The sequence below is a fragment of the Atractosteus spatula genome, chromosome 5, assembly GCF_055471065.1.
Source record: "Atractosteus spatula isolate fAtrSpa1 chromosome 5, fAtrSpa1.hap1, whole genome shotgun sequence".
NCBI classification, from domain to species: Eukaryota; Metazoa; Chordata; class Actinopteri; order Semionotiformes; family Lepisosteidae; genus Atractosteus; species Atractosteus spatula.
Window position 1 is genome coordinate 9,310,083 of NC_142710.1, and position 24,437 is coordinate 9,334,519.

The 24,437-nt window shown below is 46.2% G+C and overlaps 1 protein-coding gene across 5 annotated transcripts in view; it reads left to right on the forward strand.

Annotated features, from left to right (window-relative positions):
• LOC148834015 (butyrophilin subfamily 1 member A1-like) overlaps nucleotides 1–24,437 on the forward strand; it is a 318,969-nt gene that overhangs the window by 12,018 nt on the left and 282,514 nt on the right. The window contains exon 9 of one of the 5 annotated variants that reach the window (XM_088916246.1): nucleotides 3,073–4,015. The exons of the other annotated variants lie outside the window; for them this stretch is intronic. Within the exon in view, the coding sequence (XP_088772372.1) occupies nucleotides 3,073–3,602 (530 nt within the window). The 3' untranslated portion in view covers nucleotides 3,603–4,015. Of the gene's footprint in view, nucleotides 1–3,072; nucleotides 4,016–24,437 lie in introns of those variants that run through there. 5 annotated transcript variants of the gene reach the window in all.

Sequence of the window (24,437 nt, forward strand, 5' to 3'; positions counted from 1 at the left end):
CATGGAATAAACCTATTACTTGTTCCTTTGCAGCCTACGCATGCTGACGCAGCTACCCACCTGAACCTATACCCTTCTGTTACCTTTGTGTTTTAATGAAGCTTGTGTTATGACAGATCACCTCGCCTCTTCATTCTCCCCAGCAGCGCCTGTCACTTCAGTGTTTGAGTTTTATGCACCGCGAATGAAATGATGTCACACATTGAAAACGAGACACTCAGTTTTGTGGCGCCCTGCAGCAGTCTGTTGTCGTTAGTAACGCTTTTTCTAACCTGCACCAGCCCAACCTGATTTAAAATGTTGAAAGTACTGACCCAAAGCTGGTCCGAACCCGCTCCATTAGAAATTACACCGAACCAGATTCGAACTTTCATTTGATCAACACTTATTGAAACAGCATATCCAGATTCCTTGTTTTAAACAGACTAAAGTAGCCTGGCCTTGTGACTGTCATTTTTGAAAAAGTGCTTCACAATCGATGCAGATAACGTAACCTGTGCTTTTTTCTTCTGTTGTGCTGACTAGCTCGCCACACTTCTCCCGCCTGGCTCTTGTCCCTCTCTCTTCTGTATTTTGATCTCGCTGTTCTGGAGCCGAGTCCTGATCTGCTCTAGCGCCCTTATGTTGTTTTCTTTGTAATACACTGTCATCTGCTTATGTTCTCTCCTGCTTTGCCTTGTGATTCAACCAATTGGGACTTAAATATGGTAAAACATCAGTTTTAAACCTTAAAATCACTTTAATTTAAGAAACAAATGATTGTTTTTCTGCTCCATGTACGATCCAAGAATGCTGGACTTAGTGACATAGCTCTGAAGCATCTATTACCATTCCCAGCAACCTATACTTGTGAGCTTGGATTTTCGACACTTGTTGGACTGAAAACGAAGAGAAATCGGCTGAATGTGGAGCCGGACATGAGACTAAAGTTGCCCAGGATGGATCCAGATATCACTTCTCTGACTGCTCAACTAAAGCAGCTACATTCTTCACATTAACTTTTTAAGTAACAAAACCATTTGCAAAATATGCAGCTTTGTTTGTAAAAATATTTGTACTTTTCATAAAATTTAATTCAATATTATTTATTTTTAGTACATGAATAGGTGATGATTTTTTAAGGGTAAGAGGAGGACGTAAGCATAGGTGGTCCACCGCATCTGTGACTTGGTGTAAATGGTCCGCAGACCATTGAACTTTGAGAACCACTGATCTAGAGGGTGTCTGTGTTTCCAGACTGATAGACTCTCCTGTGGAGTAAGTCAGTGTTTGACAGTGTGTCCTGTTCTTCACAGAATAAGTGTGAAATATCAGTGGAAGATGTTGTCATACCAGCTTCAGAGCTGCAGTTTTCACTCTTGTCCAGCAGATGGCGCCTTCTGCCATCACTGGGCTAAAGAAAATCTGTGTCCACAAATCAGTGAGGTGTTATTATAAACTGATGTAGGAAGCTGCGTCAGCCTTATAATAATAATTGCTTACACTTATATAGCGCTTTTCTGGACAATCCACTCAAAGCGCTTTACAGGTAATGGGGTCTCCCCTCCACCACCACCAATGTGCAGCCCCACCTGGATGATGCGACGGCAGTCATAGTGCGCCAGAACGCTCACCACACATCAGCTCTCAGTGGGGAGGAGAGCAGAGTAATGAAGCCAATTCATAGATGGGGGTTATTAGGAGGCCATGATTGGTAAGGGCCAATGGGAAATTTGGCCAGGACGCCGGGGTTACACCCCTACTCTTTTTGAGAAACGCCCTAGGATTTATAATGACCACAGAGAGTCAGGACCTCGGTTTTACGTCTCATCCGAAGGACGGCACCTTTTTACAGTATAGTGTCCCCATCACTATACTGGGACATTAGGACCCACACAGACCACAGGGTGAGCGCCCCCTGCTGGCGCCACTAACACCTCTTCCAGCAGCAACCTTAGTTTTTCCCAGGAGCTCTCCCATCCAGGTACTGACCAGGTACTGACCAGGCTCACACCTGCTGAGCTTCAGTGGGCTGCCAGCTGTGAGTTGCAGGATAATGTGGCTGCTGGATGAGCCTTACTAGGCTCCAGGAGTAAAAAAATAAGAGCTGATAAGAATCTCTTTGATCTTCACTAGATTGACAGGCAGAAAAGAAGAGTATTTATTCAGTATAAAAATAAAGCAAATAAAATAGCTTCTTGAATTGAATTGATTAAATCCCCTATTCACTATGAATATGTACAAGCCCCGCCCCCCATCTATCAGTGGTCAGAGCTCACTGATTGACAGCTGGAGTCTCCTATCAGAGAGGCGGACAGTGAGCGCGAGCAGTCTGAAGTCAGTATGAGCGCCTCTGTTTCTCTCGTCTTTCTCTCCGGGTTTCTGGATGTGTTATTTCTGCTTTAAATTGAACACTTTGGATATTGCTTGGCATTTTCAAATTAAGTGTGATGGTATTCTTATATTTCAGAATTGTTTTTCTGTTTCCATTATATTCTGATCTGTAAAAAAAAAGCATTATGCAGTCCTTGAATATAGAACAAGTAATAGGTTATTCCATGCTGAAAAGAGAAGAGAGAAAACATAACATTTTAGCTGTGAGGCCTTCTTCAGGTGAATATAGCAATTTTTGCTCTTTGAATTCAGCACTTTTTTTATTCTGCGTCATCAGGAAAATGGTCTTAGAGAAGATGAACAAGCTGCTGAACTGGGATTTGAAATAAACCGGTTTCACAGACAGGCTGTCCAGTTTCTTACAGTATACAGGTCGTTGTGGTGGGATTTGAAGTTTCTGAAAACATGTTGTTGAGCTGTAATTTCACATATTAATGTCTTTTAAAAAAACAGATTCATGTCTAGTAAAACAAATTTAATGTTTGTATTTAGAAGATATTGGGGATCACTCCCATGTGTAATACCTCGTGAAACAATTAAATATGTCATTTCTCTGGAAGGGAAGAGAAGTAATTAGTAATATACTTGTTTTTCTCTCTTGGTGTGTTTGGGGGACAAAGACATTTTACAGTATAATGGAGTTGAATTGGAATGTAATCGGCAGGAGCCTGTTGTGATGTTTGCTGTTTTATTCCCCAGCTGCTGTGACTCTGGACCCTGATACAGCTCACTGTGAGCTCAGCCTGTCTGAGGATGGGAAGAGAGTGAGACTGGGAAAGATGAAGAGTCTCTCTGACAATCGTTACAGATTTGATCACTGGCCTTGTGTCCTGAGCAGGGAGGCCTTCACCTCAGGGAGACACTACTGGGAGCTGGAGGTGAATGACTGGTGGACAATAGGAGTGACCATAGAGTCTGCAGAGAGGAAAGGAAAGTTCAGCTTCTGTCCCCAGCAGGGTTACTGGTGTCTGAAGTCTTATTGGGCTGGTTTTTTTGCTCTCACCGACCCTGCGACCTGTCTCCCCATCAGTCTGCAGCTCAGGAAGCTGGGGGTGTGTGTGGATATTGAGGAGAGGAAGGTCTCCTTTTACACAGTGGAGTCCAGAGCTCATCTCTACACTTTCACTGACATGGTCTTCCCTCAGGGGGAGAAGATATATCCTGTCTTCTGGACTGGGGATGAGTATAAAGATCTTGAGCTGCTGCCTGCTGTCAGTGTGGAGATTTAACCCGTCACTGTCTCATGAACACAGGCTGACTCTCTCCCAGCTCTCTGTCCCACTGGTAATGCTGGGAGAGGGGTTTAATTTGTGTTAGCATATTCATTATTTTGTATTTTATTGTTCTTATTTGTGTTTATTTTTTGAGACCAGGATTTTACATCTGTTTGGTGGCAGCGGCGAGTTTTTTTCTTCACGGACAGAAACCTGGGCTCCGTGTCAGTCTTGTCTTCTGTCCTGCTGTTTGGGCATTTCATGTTGAAGAATCTCTGTCCACAGAGAGACTGTGTCATGAGAGGTAGTTTTAACACACTCCCTTGTGCGCTGGTTAGTGTGGTAATTGTGAGACACTCCCTAGAGCAGGCGAGTTAGAAGATGGCTGAGCTGCTTCATAACTGTTCAAGTAAAAAGTGAAGTTAAACATATTCCTGGTGTTGTGTTCAACTGTGTTTAATATATATAAACTAACCCAAAACACGAGTGACTGAACCAAGAGTTTACTGCCCTGCTTCGGCATTTCATGTATTCAGAAGGATGATCTGCTCCAGGGAGTAAAAACAAAACGTGCTATGGTATCTCGCAATTGCGACTTTGTCTCTCAGAATTCCGAGTTTATATCTTGCAGAGATATAAATGAGATATAAATGATAGATGAGACTAGTAGGCTGTGACAGACTGAAGGAACTGAGAGTCAACGGATTTGACGTCTTACCCATAGAAAACTGTATGAGTGAGGAACAACCGAAGCCATTGAGAAAAGCTGTTGCACATTTATTAGATTCGATAATGTTTTGTTCCACTTTTTGATCCAACAGACTCAGTTTTGCGATGCAGTTTTGGAATAGTGCATTGCTCCATCCAGTCAGTGAAGAGTTTCCCCCAAAAAATTCAAATAGGACCAAAAAAGCACTCGTCCTACAGCTGTCTTGAGCTCCAAAATCCGGTGCTGAAAGTAAAAATTGTCTAAGGAGTGTTTGAATGCTAACCCTAACCCTAGCTGGGGCTTCAGTTGAGCAGTTTCACAATCTGTCTATGAAGTCCTCCAGTCATCGGATTTGACGTGATGTTCCCACACTTTACTGCTGTTTCAAGAAGTGATGAGAGGGGGGTGCAGGAAAGATTCATGTGAGGCACAAGGACAAATCTCTCCATCTCAGGGGTCCCAGTTCTCATGAAGATGACAGTGTGGTTTTCATTCCTCTCAAACCTCACAAACCACACACACCAATTCCCAGAAGCAATCAAAGGTATGATTTTGAGATGAAGCATGTGTTGTTTATACATTAGCAAGCCTTTGAGTGGCCACAGTTCTCTCTCTTGAGGACTCCTTTCTATCCTGTTGTCACACACACACACACACACACACCTGAGGACTCCTGTCTCTCCTGTTGTCACACACACACACTCCTGAGGACTCCTGTCTCTCCTGTTGTCACACACACACACACTCCTGAGGACTCCTGTCTCTCCTGTTGTCACACACACACACACACACCTGAGGACTCCTGTCTCTCCTGTTGTCACACACACCTGAGGACTCCTGTCTCTCCTGTTGTCACACACACCTGAGGACTCCTGTCTCTACTGTTGTCACACACACACCTGAGGACTCCTGTCTCTCCTGTTGTCACACTCACATCTGAGGACTCCTGTCTCTCCTGTTGTCACACGCACACCTGAGGACTCCTGTCTCTCCTGTTGTCACACGCACACCTGAGGACTCCTGTCTCTTCTAGCAGCCCAAGAGTGCCTCCATCTGAGTCTTCATTTATATGGTTCCATCTCAGGGGCGACCCTGTTTCTACATCACTGTTGGATTTTCTTACTCAGTAACAGGTTCACTGCTTGCAAGAGACAGGGGCAAGTCCCTATCGCTCCTAAAAAGATAAAATTAACAAACTTACTCTTTAAAACTCACTCAATCCAGTGTTTGTGATTACTACATTTATTTTTTTCTAATAACTATTTTAAATATTACAGGCAAAAAAGAGGCGAAATCACAACATGGATTAGGTAGTGACATCACATAGTATGTTCTATAATAAGAAGATCAGCACAGTTAAGTATATGAATGCAGTATATGAATGACTGGCTGAAGATGCTATCTGTCCTGCCACATAATCTCCTGCTAGCCCAGCCCCCTAGCTTCACCCTCCAGAGTAGAAGGGGGCAGGATTCTCAGTGACATCACAATGGGAGAGTGGTTTCTGATGGTGTGGAGTGTTCTAAGTAAGCATGGCTAGTGACAGAGATTCTCCAGTGGCTGTGACTTTATCTCTGGTGGGAACATTCTTCTCAGTTACAGACTGGCTGTTAGTCTGAGAGAGAAGAGAAGGAGAAGAGGAGGGAAAAAGAGAGAGAGAAAGAAAGGGAGTAAGTAAGGGAAGGAGCTGAAGGGAGAGAGTGGGAGAGGGGGTTAAAATATTGTCAGTTTTTCTACTCAGTCAGTACAGTGTGTCAGAGCAGCAGACTTGTCTTTCCAGCCTGTCCTGTCAGTCAGCGGATCCAGCAGTGTGCCAGAGCATGAGTGTGTCAGTATGTCAGATCACCAGTATTTCAGGTATCAGATCATCAGGTTGTCAGTATGTCAGGATGTCAGATCATCAGTATTTCAGATGACAGATCATCGGGTTGTCAATCAGTGGATCCAGCAGTGTGTCAGATCATCAAAGTGTTAGTTAACGTGTCAGTGGGTCTGTTTATCAGTCAACCTGTCAGGCTGTCAGAGCACCAGTACCATTGCTCTCTTGATGTCCTCCTCCTGGGAGGCCTTGGCGTTCTCCTGCATGTCAGTGTGTCGGAGCATCAGTGGGTCAGTACGCCTGTCAGTGTCAGGCAGTGTGTCAGTCTCTCACTGTATCAGTGAATCAGTGGGTCAGTACGTCAGTCAGTGTGTCAGGCAGTGTGTCAGTCTCTCACTGTATCAGTGAATCAGTGGGTCAGTACATCAGTCAGTGTGTCAGGCAGTGTGTCAGTCTCTCACTGTATCAGTGAATCAGTGGGTCAGTACATCAGTCAGTGTGTCAGGCAGTGTGTCAGTCTCTCACTGTATCAGTGAATCAGTGGGTCAGTACGTCAGTCAGTGTCAGGCAGTGTGTCAGTCTCTCACTGTATCAGTGAATCAGTGGGTCAGTACATCAGTCAGTGTGTCAGGCAGTGTGTCAGTCTCTCACTGTATCAGTGAATCAGTGGGTCAGTAGATCAGTCAGTGTGTCAGGCAGTGTGTCAGTCTCTCACTGTATCAGTGAATCAGTGGGTCAGTACGTCAGTCAGTGTGTCAAGCAGTGTGTCAGTCTCTCACTGTATCAGTGAATCAGTGGGTCAGTACATCAGTCAGTGTGTCAGGCAGTGTGTCAGTCTCTCACTGTATCAGTGAATCAGTGGGTCAGTACATCAGTCAGTGTGTCAGGCAGTGTGTCAGTCTCTCACTGTATCAGTGAATCAGTGGGTCAGTACGTCAGTCAGTGTCAGGCAGTGTGTCAGTCTCTCACTGTATCAGTGAATCAGTGGGTCAGTACATCAGTCAGTGTGTCAGGCAGTGTGTCAGTCTCTCACTGTATCAGTGAATCAGTGGGTCAGTAGATCAGTCAGTGTGTCAGGCAGTGTGTCAGTCTCTCACTGTATCAGTGAATCAGTGGGTCAGTACGTCAGTCAGTGTGTCAAGCAGTGTGTCAGTCTCTCACTGTATCAGTGAATCAGTGGGTCAGTACATCAGTCAGTGTGTCAGGCAGTGTGTCAGTCTCTCACTGTATCAGTGAATCAGTGGGTCAGTACGTCAGTCAGTGTGTCAGGCAGTGTGTCAGTCTCTCACTGTATCAGTGCATCAGTGAATCAGTGGGTCAGTACGCCAGTCAGTGTCAGGCAGTGTGTCAGTCTCTCACTGTATCAGTGAATCAGTGGGTCAGTACGTCAGTCAGTGTGTCAGGCAGTGTGTCAGTCTCTCACTGTATCAGTGAATCAGTGGGTCAGTACGTCAGTCAGTGTGTCAGGCAGTGTGTCAGTCTCTCACTGTATCAGTGAATCAGTGGGTCAGTACGTCAGTCAGTGTGTCAGGCAGTGTGTCAGTTTCTCACTGTATCAGTGAATCAGTGGGTCAGTACGTCAGTCAGTGTGTCAGGCAGTGTGTCAGTCTCTCACTGTATCAGTGAATCAGTGGGTCAGTACGTCAGTCAGTGTGTCAGGCAGTATGTCAGTCTCTCACTGTATCAGTCTATCAGTACCATTGCTCTCTGGCTCTCACCTTCTGCGAGGCCTTGGTGTTCTCCTTCGTGTCAGCCTGTCAGAGTGTAGAGCACATAGAGTTACAACAGATGCTCGTTAGAAGAGCATCAAGACAAATTCAGAGAGAAATTGCATCCCTGTTCAGGTAGAGTGGGGGAACTGCAGTTCACTGTAATAATTTCAGTGAGAAACAGCACCCCTCTCACTGTACAGGCCACGATAGAGAACTGCACCTCACTATAATTAATTCAGTGAGAAACAGTGCTCCTCTCATTCAACAGGCACAGCAGTGGAACTGCAGCTCACTGTAAACTACTACAACTAGTAGTACCAATAGCACGTTCCTAATAAACACACTGATGCCCCCTCTCCCCCCTGGGCCCTGATTCGCTCACCTTCTCAGTGATGTATTGGCAGCGCTTGAAGTCAAGATCTTTGTCGGGCAGGATCTCAGGGTCCATGACATGACAGCACTGCATTAACTCATGCTGGCGCAGAACTCACAAATGGGCACACCAGCGCAGATTTCCTAGACTGGCACACAGGAAGTAAAGGTCACAGACAGGCAGATTGTGTCAAAGTTTACTGATGTGCTGTCCCAGAGTTCTTACTGGCACACTGGCACGGAACTCACAGAGTGGCATGCTGTGGTGGAGATCACAGACTGGCACACTGGTGTAGAGCCAGCAGATTGGCACAAAGGCAAATGGGCACACTGGCAGGCACACACACACACACACACACACACACACAAACACACACTGTCCAACTGGCTATAAGCACACTGGCTCAAAGGCTCATTTGGCGCATGTCAGAACGGTTACAAGCTCATTGGCTACAAGACTCACTGGTCACATGTCCAAGTGGTTAGAAGCTCATTGGCTACAAGACTCACTGGTCACATGTCCAAGTGGTTAGAAGCTCATTGGCTACAAGACTCACTGGTCACATGTCCGAGTGCCTACAAGCTCATTGGTTTCCAGACCAAAGAAATAACAACACTTTTGTATTTTTTCAATGGAACTAAAACATAACAAAACATGTCCCTATAAGAAGTGTCAAATTTTCATCCTTTTTTAGATAATTTTGCAGATCAAGCCAGATTGTCTGAAAAAAGGACATGACCAAAGTATGTAATGTTGTAAAGTTTCTGAACTGCTTTCACAAAAGACACAATTATGATCTGTATTATTTTTAAATCCACACACAACAAGGGTCTTTACAGGGTTAATATGTTGGGCCTTTGGGCTCGGGTGAATTTGCGCCCAACAGTTCAACCTGCGGTACCGCTGTGTACTGTACATAGAGTACGAACGTGTTATTTTGAAATATTGAAAAAATGTCAATAAACTGTAGGAGAAATTGAGTATTGGTGTCAATTTTTTCTTTAAAATACCAATAACAGAAACATACAGTTTACATTATATGTTTATGTTCCTAAATTAATATCGTTTATGACCTTTATGACCTTCATAATACTCCTCTGCGTTTTATGCTTAGCTACTAAAATTTCCCTTTAGTGGTAAAATTCCATATAAATATTCAATACTAAGCGGATTAAAATGTGCACAGTAAAGAGATTAAATGATTAAATCTTTTCACTAACGAAGCAATACACAACCTGTCTCCTCTATAACTCTTCAGTTTACAGAGAAATTCCACCAGAGCCTCACAACATTGTCCAATAATACTCTTATTGTGTCTAATTTTTAGTTAAGCAGGATTTGAGCTACAGACCATAACAGACCAAAAAACAGAATCCACCTGCGATTCGGGTGTTAACAAAACGTGTTTATAAAGAGAGTGAAATACAGTAATACTACCAGCTATATACAGTGCCTTGCGAAAGTATTCGGCCCCCTTGAACTTTTCAACCTTTTGCCACATTTCAGGCTTCAAACATAAAGATATAATTTTTTTATTTTATGTGAAGAATCACCAACAAGTGGGACACAATTGTGAAGTGGAACGAAATCTATTGGATTTTTGAAACTTTTTTAACTAATAAAAAAATGAAAAGTGGGGCGTGCAAAATTATTCGGCCCCCTTACTTTCAGTGCAGCAAACTCACTCCAGAAGTTCAGCGAGGATCTCTGAATGATCCAATGTTGTCCTAAATGACTGATGGTGATAAATAGAATCCACCTGTGTGTAATCAAGTCTCTGTATAAATGCACCTGCTCTGTGATAGTCTCAAGGTTCTGTTGAAAGCGCAGAGAGCATCATGAAGACCAAGGAACACACCAGGCAGGTCCGTAATACTGTTGTGGAGAAGTTTAAAGCCGGATTTGGATACAAAAAGATTTCCCAAGCTTCAAACATCCCAAGGAGCACTGTGCAAGCGATCATCTTGAAATGGAAGGAGTATCAGACCACTGCAAATCTACCAAGACCTGGCCGTCCCTCTAAACTTTCAGCTCAGACAAGGAGAAGACTGATCAGAGATGCAGCCAAGAGGCCCATGATCACTCTGGATGAACTGCAGAGAACTACAGCTGAGGTGGGAGAGTCTGTCCATAGGACAACAATCAGTCTTACACTGCACAAATCTGGCCTTTATGGAAGAGTGGCAAGAAGAAAGCCATTTCTCAAAGATATCCATAAAAAGTCTCGTCTAAAGTTTGCCACAAGCCACCTGGGAGACACCCCAAACATGTGGAAGAAGGTGCTCTGGTCAGATGAAACCAAAATCGAACTTTTTGGCCACAATGCAAAACGATATGTTTGGCGTAAAAGCAACACAGCTCATCACCCTCAACACACCATCCCCACTGTCAAACATGGTGGTGGCAGCATCATGGTTTGGGCCTGCTTTTCTTCAGCAGGGACAGGGAAGATGGTTAAAATTGAGGGGAAGATGGATGCAGCCAAATACAGGACCATTCTGGATGAAAACCTGTTGGAGTCTGCAAAAGACCTGAGACTGGGACGGAGATTTATCTTCCAACAAGACAATGATCCCAAACATACAGCAAAATCTACAAAGGAATGGTTCACAAATAAACGTATCCAGGTGTTTGAATGGCCAAGTCAAAGTCCAGACCTGAATCCAATCGAGAATCTGTGGAAAGAGCTGAAAACTGCTGTTCACAAACGCTCTCCATCCAACCTCACTGAGCTCGAGCTGTTTTGCAAGGAAGAATGGGCAAGAATTTCAGTCTCTCGATGTGTAAAACTGATAGAGACATACCCCAAGCGACTTGCAGCTGTAATCGCAGCAAAAGGTGGCTCTACAAAGTATTAACGCAAGGGGGCCGAATAATTTTGCACGCCCCACTTTTCATTTTTTTTATTAGTTAAAAAAGTTTCAAAAATCCAATAGATTTCGTTCCACTTCACAATTGTGTCCCACTTGTTGGTGATTCTTCACATAAAATAAAAAATTTATATCTTTATGTTTGAAGCCTGAAATGTGGCAAAAGGTTGAAAAGTTCAAGGGGGCCGAATACTTTCGCAAGGCACTGTAGATACATAGATTTAGATATTTAGATCCTTAAATTAATATCATTATTAATTTATTTAGATATGTGATTACATATTCTTGATTATAAAACAGATAATTCCGGTCCTGGAATATGACTGGCTGACTCTCTGGTATACGGACGCCCCTGAAATTTGACTTTTTACTGTGTGATAAATTTTAAAGACTACATCTTGATGTAGACAAGAAAGCGTAGATAAAAAAGCTTGGATTCTCATGTATCTGGTACAAGTATCTTTTAAAACAGTATTTGTTGTGCTCTTGAGGATCCTTGTGATATTCTGAGCTCTGGTTGAATGATAAGTGTCGCAGTTTAAATAATTTTCGTTGTTAGAAATTATGAAATGCTCTGTTAAAAGCAAGGGAGTTTTTATGTCTGTTATACTAAAAGAAAATGCCCAACGAACTAGGGATCGGACAGTTTTTCAGTGCTTGTACAATCGATGGAAACGTTCAAATTAATGTGCTAGAGAAATAAACAAAGAAAGTCATTTATTCCTCTATCCTATTGGCTAGCTAATGTCCCGTCCTTGTTAGTTAGATCAACGAAATGCTGTGGTGTTACTTTTTGTCAATGAAAAAATAAAGTATTTTCATTTAAAATGACGGTTACAAATAATGTGGACCAGCGTAATACTTTGAGTTTACAGCTTGTCCAAGGTCATTCATTATTAATAATATGAGTAATATCTTCGGTAAAGGCTTTGATGCATAAAATATTTCTGCATAATTAAAATATTTATGATAAAGGTAGGTTGTGTACTTTTGCCCAACTGAGCAATCTTGCTTTCATAAAATATACCAACTTTTTAATGACTGATGATTAACATGCTGTAATACACAGTTTAAATTAAAAAGCTCAAATGCTGTACATGAGAGGTTAAGCTTTATTAGCTCCTCCTGGCGGTTTTACATGGTGATTCCAGATACTTTCCGGTATGACGTCAAATGACGCGATGTACCGCGTGATACTGCGTGATACTGCGTTTTGATTCGACACACCCACCGCGATATAACACGAAATACCTCAACTGTTTTGAATGGCTGCATCTGTACATGATTTAAAAAGCCTCACATTTACATTTTTTCCTACCATACTTAATCACCCCCAATATTAAAGTTTTTTTAAAAAACATTTCACTACCTGTGCAAGTTGTCTGTTGTTCTCAGGTAACTTAACACTGTCCAGAATGTCCAAGAGAAGCTTAGAAACACCTTCCATATCTCAAACACTGGGTTTAGGGCCTTGATAAAAGGTCAATTCACAAGGATCCACAAAGCAATATCATGTCCGGAGATCGTGTGCAAAAAGAAAAAGTGTGAATTACAGAAATACTGCAAATTTAAAACACCACTCAGAGGTGCAGCTTAAAAATGAACATGGCCAGTTAATCACACACAAGACAGATGATGCTACAAGTTACCCCAGTCTACAGGTCAGCTAAAACAGTCAGGTTCTTTTCCTTACAACCAAAGTGTGCACTGTTCCTTTCAAATTTGGCATTTAAAATTGGTGTTTAACAAAATATTTTTGGTATTCTTGCAAAAAATAACCTGGTGTATAGAAAATACTGTATTTGGTTAAATAACTGTTCATATTTTTGTTAGCTGTAATATTCTCTTTAATATAATTTAAATGATAAAATTTACACAGTCACTATTCCTGATGTCATCCTCTCCTTGCTGTTATTTCTGAAATGTCACACATACTCAGGCCAGCTGAGGAATGAGCCCAGGTCAGGTTTGTACACACTGGACAACAAAGTGAATAAATCATTGCAGACAGGACTGTGAATGACTGGAGCTTTATTGAGTCTCAGTACAAGTGATCTCTCACAGCAGGCAGAGCAGAGCCAAGAGTTGCAGGGGGAGGGATTGGAGGGGGGAGAGGAACTGTGCAGCCGGTGAGATAATCTGTTCTTGTTACAAACAGAGTCAGACTGTGAACTGAAGAGCCTGCAGTGAGCTTCTGAAGCAGCAGGGGGCGCTGTTCCCCAGCATTAGGTGAAGCTTCAAACACCTGGATTCTTCTTGATCCAGGGCCTGAAGCTGAGCACCCGGGTGAAGACCTCGAGGGTCTTGGGGTCTTCACAGATGACATCACTTCCAAAACTCACAACCCCAACCTGAACCCATTTATGATTATTTTTGCACACCAGAGGGCCTCCAGAGTCACCCTAAGAGAGAAAGACAAAGGCAGTGAGACAGAGGACAATAAGAGAGAGAAATTCATAATGAATGTTTACTTCAGTAAAGACTAATTCTCCAGGTGCGAGTCTGTGATCGGTGCTGAATGAACTCTTTACAGCTAGATCGTTGGGTTCTGTATACAGTAATGTATTGACTTAAATTAATAAATAACAGAAGTAACTTCAAACTAGCAGTATGTTGACTTTCAGGGTAAAAGAAGCGGTTCTTTTGATTAATTAGAATAAATAACAGCTCCATATCTCCCAGTCCTTCAGTGCTCTAGTGTCTTCAGTCAGGGGTTAAAGGTCACTGTGAATCTGGACTCATGAAGACAGTAACTGGCTCAGTTCAGCCCCTGAGAGCCCCAGTCCTTCAGTGCTCTAGTGTCTTCAGTCAGGGGTTAACGGTCAGTGTGAATCTGGACTCATGAAGACTCCTTGGGGATAAGCTGTATGCATCCACATTCTGCCTTTTCAATGATTAGAGCTTCAATGGATATAGATTTTGTAAGTTAAGAGAATGAGAATGTGCTGAATCCAGGCCAGTAATCTATGGTATCTTACAGCACGAGGAACTCAACTCCATTGCTTTGCATTGTCAGCTGTCTCAGTGACTCTGATCTACTCCAGCTGCCTCAATTACTCTTGAGTTACACAGCCCCTCAGAGCCCCAGCTTGTAAGTCCTGCGTCTTTTTTCACTTCACCCCCAGTTAGACCACTTCTCTCCACACGTCTGAGCCACCAGTATAGTGACGGGGACATGATACTGTAAACAGGTGCTGTCCTTCGGATGAGATGTAAAACCGAGGTCCTGACTCTCTGTGGTCATTACAAATCTCCCATTGACCCTCAACAATCATGGCCTCCTAATAATCCCCAGCTCTGAACTGGCTTCATTACTCTTTTCTCCTCCTCAATGATAGCTGGTGTGTGGGGAGTGTACTGGTGCACTATGGCTGCTGTAGCATCATCCAGGTGGGGCTGCACACTGCTGGTGGTGGAGGGGATCCCCATTGCCTGTGAAGTGCTTTGAGTGGAGTCTAAGTTGTTATTGTTATTATTATTATAATATAAGTGAAGTAGAGTTGTAGTTACTCACAGTTCTGGGCAGTGTGTTGCAGTGAGAACCCAGCGACTACTGATCAGGGAGCCACCACATTCAAAATACTCTCCAGGTTTCGTGTTGACAGGAGTGATCTGAAGATAAACCATCCAGGGCCACTCTCCCTCTGATGCATCCTGACTGACCACTACAGAGCTCCTGGACAGAGGAGAGCTGGACACGGGAGAGACACAGAGGGGTTGTCATGATGGGTAGTTTTAACACACTCCCTTGTGATTTAGTTGGTCTAGTAATTGTGAGACACTCCCTGGAGTAAGTTAGTGCGTGAGATCGCAGGTGGCTGACCCGTGAGCGAACTGCTGACTGCCCTTGTGTTGGGGTTGTATATATAAATGAACCTCAAAGCGGTACAGCTGCAGTAAACATGAGTCGGGAAAGGAATTGCAGCAGACTAAAAGAAGGAAGAAAACTCCGGTGAAAGTGGAGGAGTTCCAGCCGCCCCCAGTCTGCAGTCTTCAGGTAATACTGCTGGGAACTGGAATCGATTTAAACAGCGATTCGAAGTGTATTCATCGGCAGTTGTTGCGGATGGAAGAAGTGATAAAGCGAAAAGTTTCCATTTTATTACATATAATCGGGGAGGAAGCGCTGGAGGTTTAGAACAGCTTTCAGTCTGAAGCCCGAGAACACGTGAAGTTAGAAGTTATACTGGATACGTGTGAAAATACTGCCTTCCGAAACGATACATGACTTATGAGAGACACAGATTCTCCACTTGTGCACAGAAACCAGGTGAAACGATGGATCGATATCTGAGTAGCGAATACGGAGCAAAACGTGAGTGTGGAGAGTTAACAGAACCTGTAATAAAAGATCAGGCACTCAGGGGAAGGTTGCTAAGAGAGCAAGACCTGTATTTGGGGGGGAGGGAAGCCTTCCGAATATGCAGGCAGCCGAAGCAGTAAAAGCGATGTGCAGGAAGAAAACTACGCGTGATGGCAAAAAAAAAAATGAAATCAAAAAGCATGTAATTACTGAGAGAAATAAAACGGTAATAAACAAACGTATACACAGAGTATGCAAGTGGACATAGCGGATTACAGCTCTCTCCTAGACAGTGCCCAGTTTATGCGAAAGTTTGTAAGAAATGTCTAAAGCTCAGCCATTTTGCACGCTGCTGTATAGATCTAGCTATTCGAATGAGCGAGGGAGACTGCAGTAGTTCAGTCCAGCGGCTGCCAGATACTGCAGGAGACCGCAGCTATTTAGAAATTCAGTCGTGTGACTGCAGTGCTTTGTAAAACTCATGTAGAAGACATAGGAAAATCATATTCCAAATAAAGATAAAAACATTCAGGGCTGGCTTAGAGAGTCTACTTATCAAGAGACCTGGACCCATCAGAGGGGAGGAACAGATTATAGGGAGTTTGTAAAATTGCAGACTGGGATATATTTGAGCTCATCAGAGAATGCCTTGACTGAAACAGACCCAATTGGGTGAGTACAGTGCCTTACAAAGGTATTCAGACCTTGTACAGCTTTAATTTTTAATGCATTGCTCCAAAGCTTGCAGTTTATGGCACTTGGAAGTAGGGATTAATATTTCTCATTTGTTCATCAATCGGCAAAGCTGTATTTATTATACTTCATCTTCTGTTGTTTAACAACACCTTTTCCAGGACTGTAATTCTGATTATGACAAAATAAACTGGTAGATATAAAGCTACCTTATAATTAGAATTTGGTGTTAACTGGGATAACTGAGGAAATGAGGACGGCTAACTGAGGACAGCCCTTTTAAAGTTCAGATTGAATGAGTGGAGTGAATATTAAGTGTGAATGATGCGGGAGTGAGCTTTGTTTGAAGTGGTAGATACAGACACGTAGTGTTTCAGTGGAACACTGATGGAAAAGGAAGGAAGGAAGGAAGGAAGGGAGAAGCACATGTGATGCAGGTGATGGTCGGCTCAAGTCAGTGAACTGGAGGCAGTCCAACCATCATGTATAAACTTGCTCAAGACTTAATTGCTGGAACTGAATGCATAAGGACAGACTTAAAGCTGAATCCCCAAAAGACAAAGAAATATCTGCTTTGTTTGCAGGTTGAAGCTTGGCGAGGGCCAACACCCCTCCAACTGGATGCCAACATTTGGGAAGGAGAGAGTAGACTGAGCTGTGACAACATGACTGTATTCATGTTTCAGGGGAATTAAAGAAATAGACAACATGGGGTGGTGGAGCTGAGCAGCCCTGGCAGGTGAGGAAGAAGAGAAGGGGAACAGACACAATGGTCTTGAGGGATGCAGGCCCACTGCATCAGAGGTGGGGAAGAGAAGGGCTGGCAGGGACTGTCCACTCGGATCCGCCGACCAAAATCAAGCAGCCTGGCCATTCGGGGTGTCTCTCTCTCGGTTTTATAGCAGTTCCCTATGATTAGGTTCATGAAGAAAGGGGGTCACAAGGTCCAGGGGACAGGCCACCTGATTAGTCTGGGGTGCATGCCTACAGACTGACAGATTGACACACTGGAGGGGAAGGAGACACCACAATAAACAGCTGTGCTACACCCTCAAGGCTCAATGAGTGGAGGGGTCGGACCAGCGATGTCTGGTCAGGGAGCTCCAGCAAACAGGTCCAATGAGGGGGCCCAGAAGCTGGTAGATTCAAGGCACATGCCCTAGTGGGGGGTCTCTTCCTAAGACCTGACCAGGCATTTGCTGTCAACTTAATCTCCCGGGAAACCCTAACAGAAGAAATCTGGGTGCAGTAGGCACTGGATACCCAGTGCCCCCCTTGGAGCAGTCAGGGGACACATCTGCAAAGAACGGGTCACACTGGTGCCAGTCCTCTAGCTCCCTTTCAGCTTCTGGAGCCTCGGGGTGACACATCCATGGGCTGAGCTCCCAGTCAGAGACCAAGAACTTGAGAGTGCAGGAAAGAAAAGGGCTCTGCTGGGGCACTGGAAGGTGGCTCAGGTATGGGAAGAAAAATGAATGGAAAATGGCTAGGTGACCAAGACAACCTGGGAAGGAGAGAGCGGAGAGGGAGAAACTGAGGAAGTTTGTGGTTCCAGAATGTGTCCTGGATGGAGAGTGCTGCCCAGAGTGAAGTCATGGATTGACAGGAATAAGGGGACAGCAGAGAATATTCCAGGAATGAGTGCAAAGACTTGGAGCCACCATGCAGAGTAAAGACCGAAGAGACTGTGAAGGGACAGTACTGCCAGGGAGGGAGTGGGAGAAGAATCATGAGGAAGAGCTGCAAGAGAGGTGCCTCAGGAATATAAAGGAAAGAGGAAGATAAATGAGGTGCTAATAGATCATTAGATGGGATCAGCTGAAGAGGATCTGGTCAGAGTGGCAAACCCAGGATATCCGTCATTCCTTATAAGAACGCTTCAGTCTTCCAGGGCAACGATGGGCCCAGAGACACAGCAGAGCTGCAGTCATAACGTGGAAAGCAGAAGAGTGAAAGAGGGCAGAAGACAGCCGTGGGTGTTCCACGCTTCCAGGGAGAACTGGAAGAAAGAGCAGACAGCTGAGATGCAGGTGCTGGGTAGTGGGTAATGAGGCAGGGGCCAGGGTGAAGCTCGATTCATCTCGCGGTCCGAGTCTGTTGGGCCTCTATGTTGAAAGTTGCAGTTAGCACCTATCGGCTCTGGGTCCTAACATTAACATAAACAACTCTTTTGCCATAGAACAGAATACTGGCGAGACTGAATCACAGATAAGGAAAATCATTAAAATGTACTGATAGCGAGGCCCTGCTGTGCTGGTCTGTATGGTACAGAGGAAAACGGATCACCAATGGAGTTGCTAACAAAAGATCTAACTGATCATGTAAAAGTTGGCAATAATTCTTCTGCTCAGACAGGCAATTATTGGAACGTTTATGTTGCATCTGTCACAGACCCATCACAGAGCACAATTCAACCCTGTATTGATTACAAGATGTTTAAAAACATCTATGAATCATATGCACTATATGCATACATCATCGAACAACATAGGTAGGCTCCAATATTTTGCAGTTCACTGCTTTATCATGAACACTGGACGCAGCTGTCTCATTCACAGATATGTGCAGCTATTAACTCACTGGGCAGTGCATCAGAACTGGTTGAAGTAGTTGTATCAGCATTGGAGGGAGCAGGGGTCACTGGTGCTGTAGTAGTAGAGGGAGCAGGGGTCACTGGTGCTGTAGTAGTAGAGGGAGCAGTGGGCACTGTTGCTGTAGTAGGAGAGGGAGCAGGGGTCACTGTTGCTGTAGTAGGAGAGGGAGCAGGGGTCACTGTTGCTGTAGTTCTTGTAGAGGAAGCAGTGGTCACTGTTGCTGTAGTTCTTGTAGAGGAAGCAGTGGTCACTATTTCAGTGGATCCTGTAGTGAAAGAAGTGGTCACTGGTCCACTAGAGGTACTAAACGGAGTAGTGGTTACTGGTAAGACAGTTGAGGGATAACATGTGGAATTTCCCCTGTATTGCACAAAGTCTGTACTGCTTGAACCAACTTGGTCTTGAATCCAGGAGTTGTAATTGGGTACTCCTGTAAGAACCAATAAATATTTGGGACAAGCGTTTCTAAAATCTACAACTCCAGCCTGAATCCAGGAAGACTCCTGTTTACACACCAGTGGACTCCCTGCGATTCCAGGAATGGACAAAGCTAAAACCTAAAATGAGAGAGAAAAATATAATTAATTCAGACCTTGGTACTACAGTACATTGCACTGAGAAATATGCATAAATACAGAATTACTGAATGAACACTTCAATAAACTAACACTACATTGCAAAAAAGAGGTTAATAGACAAACTGACTCTATGGAGAATACAGTTAATTACCAAAGAAATTAGAATCAGATATATTGACTAGATAACACAAGGAATTAATGCAGAGACAGAGGGGTTAATAAAGACACACTGACTGAACACTCCAGTACATTAACACTGCACTGAGAGTGAGAGGGGTTAATACACACACACTGACTGGACACTCCAGTATATTAACACTGCACTGAGAGAGAGTTCAATCAAACTTTATTGACAGAAAAAAGAAACAAAAGTATTAATCAAGAGTCTTTTTAAGAATTAAGAAAATAAAATCATAAGTTGAATAATACTCTTTCATTATTTACAGTCCTGCACAGGACATTTCCAAAACACCAAAGCTTTTCAAACATTCCGAGGTCATTATGAGATTTATAAAACAAAAATTCTAACGATATCCTGCTCTTCACCAACCCTTCGAACATCCTCAGCAAGTGTGCAGACCCGGAACCAGAGATCTTATTTTTCCGACTCTTGTAGATGGTGAGTTTGGCCTGGCCCAACAGAAAATTGGTGAGGAGGGTCTGAGTTTTCCGTTTTTTTCGTATGACCCACCCTAAACACGAAAATAACGTCATTGAAGGCCAGGCCAAGGTATGTGAAGAGTCGGATCAGTACGGCAAACATGGGCGACAGGCGGGGGCAGGCGCTGTAGCAGTGGAACACCGTCTCCCTCTGAGCGCAGAAGGGACAGGCGTCAGACACCCCTGGGTTCAGAACCGACACAAATGAGTTGACCCCCAGGATGGTGTGCAGGACCCTCCATTGCAGATCACCAGCCCTCTTGTTGAGGGGAAATCTGTAGAGGCTACCCCAGGCAGGCCGGATGTCATCCGGCACTCCCAGACAAGCCCTCCAGGGAGTGTCGGGGAGTGCGGACAGCTGGGCCTGGTGTCTAGATGTTATGACTAGTCTGTACAGACATTTCCCCCCAACACCAGCTAGAGACCTCTCCTCTGAAGCAAGGGGCTCAAGGAGAGATCCCGTCGGTCCAGGACTGAGCGCAGGAGACACTAGCAGACCAGGGAAAGGAGGCTGTGTGGTTGGAAGGCGATGGTCCTCAAATAGATCCTGGACCAACAGCATCTCCTCGAGAGGCAGAGCAGAGCGAAGCTGACTAAGAAACCTGTCTACACACCGCCGCGAGTGTAGTCCCAGGGCGTCACACGCCCACTCCACGCTGCGCCAGCAGCCCTGATCCATGTCCAGCAGGTGGTGGTGCTGTGTGATGTTGGCACGGACCAGTCTGCTGGTAAAGTCCAAGGAACGGCCCGGTTCTATGCCCATTCGTGGATTGTGTATTAACGGTTCTCTGAGTGTCCAGTATAGACTGGGCCACTCCTCTTCTCTCTGCATGCCCAGATGCCGCCAAGCCTCCAGGAGACTGCGCTGGAAAGGCGGCAGTGGAGACAGGTCAACCCTGCTGGTGTCCATCAGGAAGAGCACACAGTCGAGCCCGAGGTGTCCTGCTCGACGCAGCAGGGTGAAGGTCAGCTCCCTCCACGACAGCGAGGCCGGGCCGAACAGCAGCTTCTGCACTACCTGCAAGCGAAAGGCGTCCTCCCGGCTCTGGATGTCAATGAGTCCTTGCCCTCCGTCCTCTCTGGGCAGATAGAGGACGCCCCTCCGCAGCCAGTGCAGTCCGTCCCAGAAGAAGTCAAGGAGTGTGGCCTGCAGTCCGGCTGGTGGCTCCAGGCACACCAGGCGATGCCACAACATCGAAGCCACCAGGGTTTTGACAATCAGAACCCGGCCTCTGTAAGAGATCTGGGGGAGCAGCCAGCGCCAGGAGTCCAGACGACCTTTCACTTTTTCGAGGAGCCCCTCCCAGTTCTTTTTCACGCTGGCCTCGTCCCCCAGGTGCACCCCCAGGTATTTGAGTCCCCCTCTGGTCCAGCTGAGCCTCTCTGGCAAGACTGGGGGACCCATCTCGCTCCACTGCCCCAGGAGTAGGACGCTACTCTTGGCCCAGTTTACTTTTGCTGATGATAGCCGCTGGAAATCATTCAAAGTTGTCTGTAGCGCCCTGACATCCTGTTCTCCTCCGACCACGACCATGATGTCATCAGCGTATGCCGTGATCTTGACAGTGGAATCGGGGCAGCTCGGAATGGACAGGCCCCTGATGACCCGGCGCAGCTGATGTAGCAGAGGCTCAATGGCAAGGGAGTAGAGCATTCCTGAGAGTGCACAGCCCTGCCTGACTCCCCTCTGCACTGGAAACGGAGCACTCAGCCCTCCGTTGACCTTTAGCACACTGAAGATGTCACTGTACAGCACCTGAATCATGGCAACAAAGACGGGGCTGAACCCGAAGGACCTCATGGTCCTCCACAAATACTGATGTTCAACCCTATCAAAGACCTTTTCCTGGTCTAATGACTATTACACCAGTATCTAAACCCAATAGTCTGGAGGTGGCCAAAACATCTCGAATCAAAAATATGTTATCAAAGATTGACCTTCCGGGCACACAGTACGATTGGTCGGAGTGCACCACGGACCCCAGCACCACCCTCAGCCTGTTGGCCAGAGCCTTGGACAGGATTTTATAATCCACACACAGCAGGGCAACAGGTCTCCAGTTCTTAATGTCACACAGGTCCCCTTTCTTAGACAGCAGGGTGACAACAGCTCTCCTGCAGCTCAGTGGCAGGTCCCCCTGCTCCAGACTTTCCAAATATACATCCAGCAGGTCAAGTCCCAGCACAGCCCAGAAGGCACAATAGAATTCAGCTGGAAGGCCATCGAGGCCAGCGGTCTTGCCATTGCTCATGCCACTGAGTGCAGTGGAGAGCTCCTCCAGGGAGAGAGGCCTTTCCAGCCCTGCCCTCTCCTCTTCGGGGACCTGTGGAAGGTCTTCAAGGAACCTGCGTGTACGGACCGAGTCCTCACTAGCCTCGATGGAGAAGAGCACTTTGTGGAACTGCACGGTCCTCTCCTGGATCTGCCCGGCCTCGTGCAGCTCCTGCCCTGTCTCCGAGCACAGGCAGTGGATTTGCCGACTCAGGCCCGGTTTCTTCTCAAGGCCGAAGAAGTAGCGAGTCAGGGCGTCTACCTGTGATGCACTCTGAACCCTAGAATTTATTAGAGCTCCCTGTACTTTTGCCAGATGAACACGAGGCAGTCACAGAAGTGAGCATTGTCAAGCAGCTGTGTATAAAAGTGCCAGTAGGCACTGTGGGACCTCACTGATGGCACAACGACTGTGGAGACAGTGAGACAGTGGTCCGACAGGCCCACTGGACAGATGGAGCACTGCTTGACGATGGTGTAATGATGTTTATGGCAGTAGAATCGGTCTAGCCTGGCCAGAGAGAGCGTATTCCCCCTGACCTGGGCCCAGGTGTACTGCCTCGTGTCCCCATGACATCTCCTCCAGATGTCAATGGGATCCTGCGCAGCTCCCTGGCCGATGGGCCGACGGGCCATGTGGCTCTGCGTGATTCCTGTCCAGTGTGCTGCTCTCTGTGCAGTTAAAATCCCCCCCCAGGAAGACCAGCTCTTCAGGCTGGCAGGTCGCCAGTGCAGTCTCAAGCTCCCTGAAGAGGGTGACCCTCTCCCTGCCGTCGGTGGGTGCGTAAACGTTAATAAAAACAAGGTTTTCTTCCCAAGAACTACTCGCACGAGTAGCAGGCGACCCTTCACCACCTCCTGGACGGCGATAGAGAGGGGCTTGAACCCCACAGAGAACAGCACCGGGACCCCCGCGCTCACAGGGGACCCGTGACTGTACACGATGTCCCCCTGCCACTCTGCTGCCAGGCGACGATGTTGGAGCTGTCGGTGTGGGTCTCCTGCAGGAAAGTCACCTGCAGGCTCTTTCCTTTGATGACCTCCAATACCGCAGCTCGCTTCAAAGCCCTCCTGCATCCATTGGTGTTCAAACTCCCTCTTCTAATGTTTTCCATGTTTGCGGAAAAGAAAAAAAGAAAGAACATAAAACACGAACAGACACGTATCACGCAGACGGATAGTGATGTGACGTGAGAGACAGGACTCATTCGTGCTGAGGTGCGTTCCGCGGTCCTGCCCTGATCTTACCTACCTACCTCTGGAGCTCCCCTGCTCCGCCAGCACTCGTATCTTGTTCTCCGGTGTGGGGGGCTCCCTGCTCTTCCGAGGGCTGTGGTGGTCCACTCTTTACTGTCTGTTCTCCTGCTTGGGACGCCACCGGCTCGGGCTCACCTGCTCCCTCCAGCGATCTCCTCTCCTGCACCCCGGCCGTGGGCTCTGACTCCCCACTGCCTCCCTGCGCTGCTCCGCTCCCCGCTGCCTGACGCTGTCTGCTGGCCTCCTGTGCGCCCTGGGGCTGAGGCTCCCTGCCCGTCTCGTCCTCCACCTCCGGGCAGTTCTTCACCACATGCCCCTCGCTCCCGCACCTGAAGCACTTCATCCATTCCAAAGTCACGAATACAACGTAGTCACAGCTGTCAATCCGAAATTTAAGGGCCACATTGATCTCTTCTGTGGGGTTTTTTAAGATGACGTAGACTTGTCTCCGGAAAGAGACGACGTGCTTCAGCTGCGGTGCCCTGCAGCCCAGAGGGACCCTCCTGATCGGAGAGACCACCTGTCCGTACCGGGACAGCTCCCTCTCCAGCAGCTCGTTCCTCATGAACGGAGGCACGTTGGAGAGGGTGATCTTTCGGGCAGGGGCTGCGAGAGGCAGAACCAGGGTGAAGGTGCCGTCCAGGACGACTCCCTTCTCCACCAGGGTGTTTGCCAAATAGGTAGACTGCAGGAAAATGTCTACCTCCACTCATGCGGGAAGCGGACCTGATGTTCCTGCAGCCCACGACCTCCCCGACCGCAAGAACGCACCTCTCCAGCGGACAGAACTCCGAAGGGGAGATTTTCATACCATGTTGTCGAGTTAATTTCTCAAAGGAGAGGTCTGGAGGATCAGAGCCTCCAGAACCGGCCATGATGAGATAATAAACCCCGCTTTTCCCCAAAAAAGACAGAAAAACAGAAAAACACAAAACCAGTGAAGAAACACCGCCACACGGTTCAAACACACCGAAGCTCCGCCCACTCACTAAGACTCGCGGGAAACACAC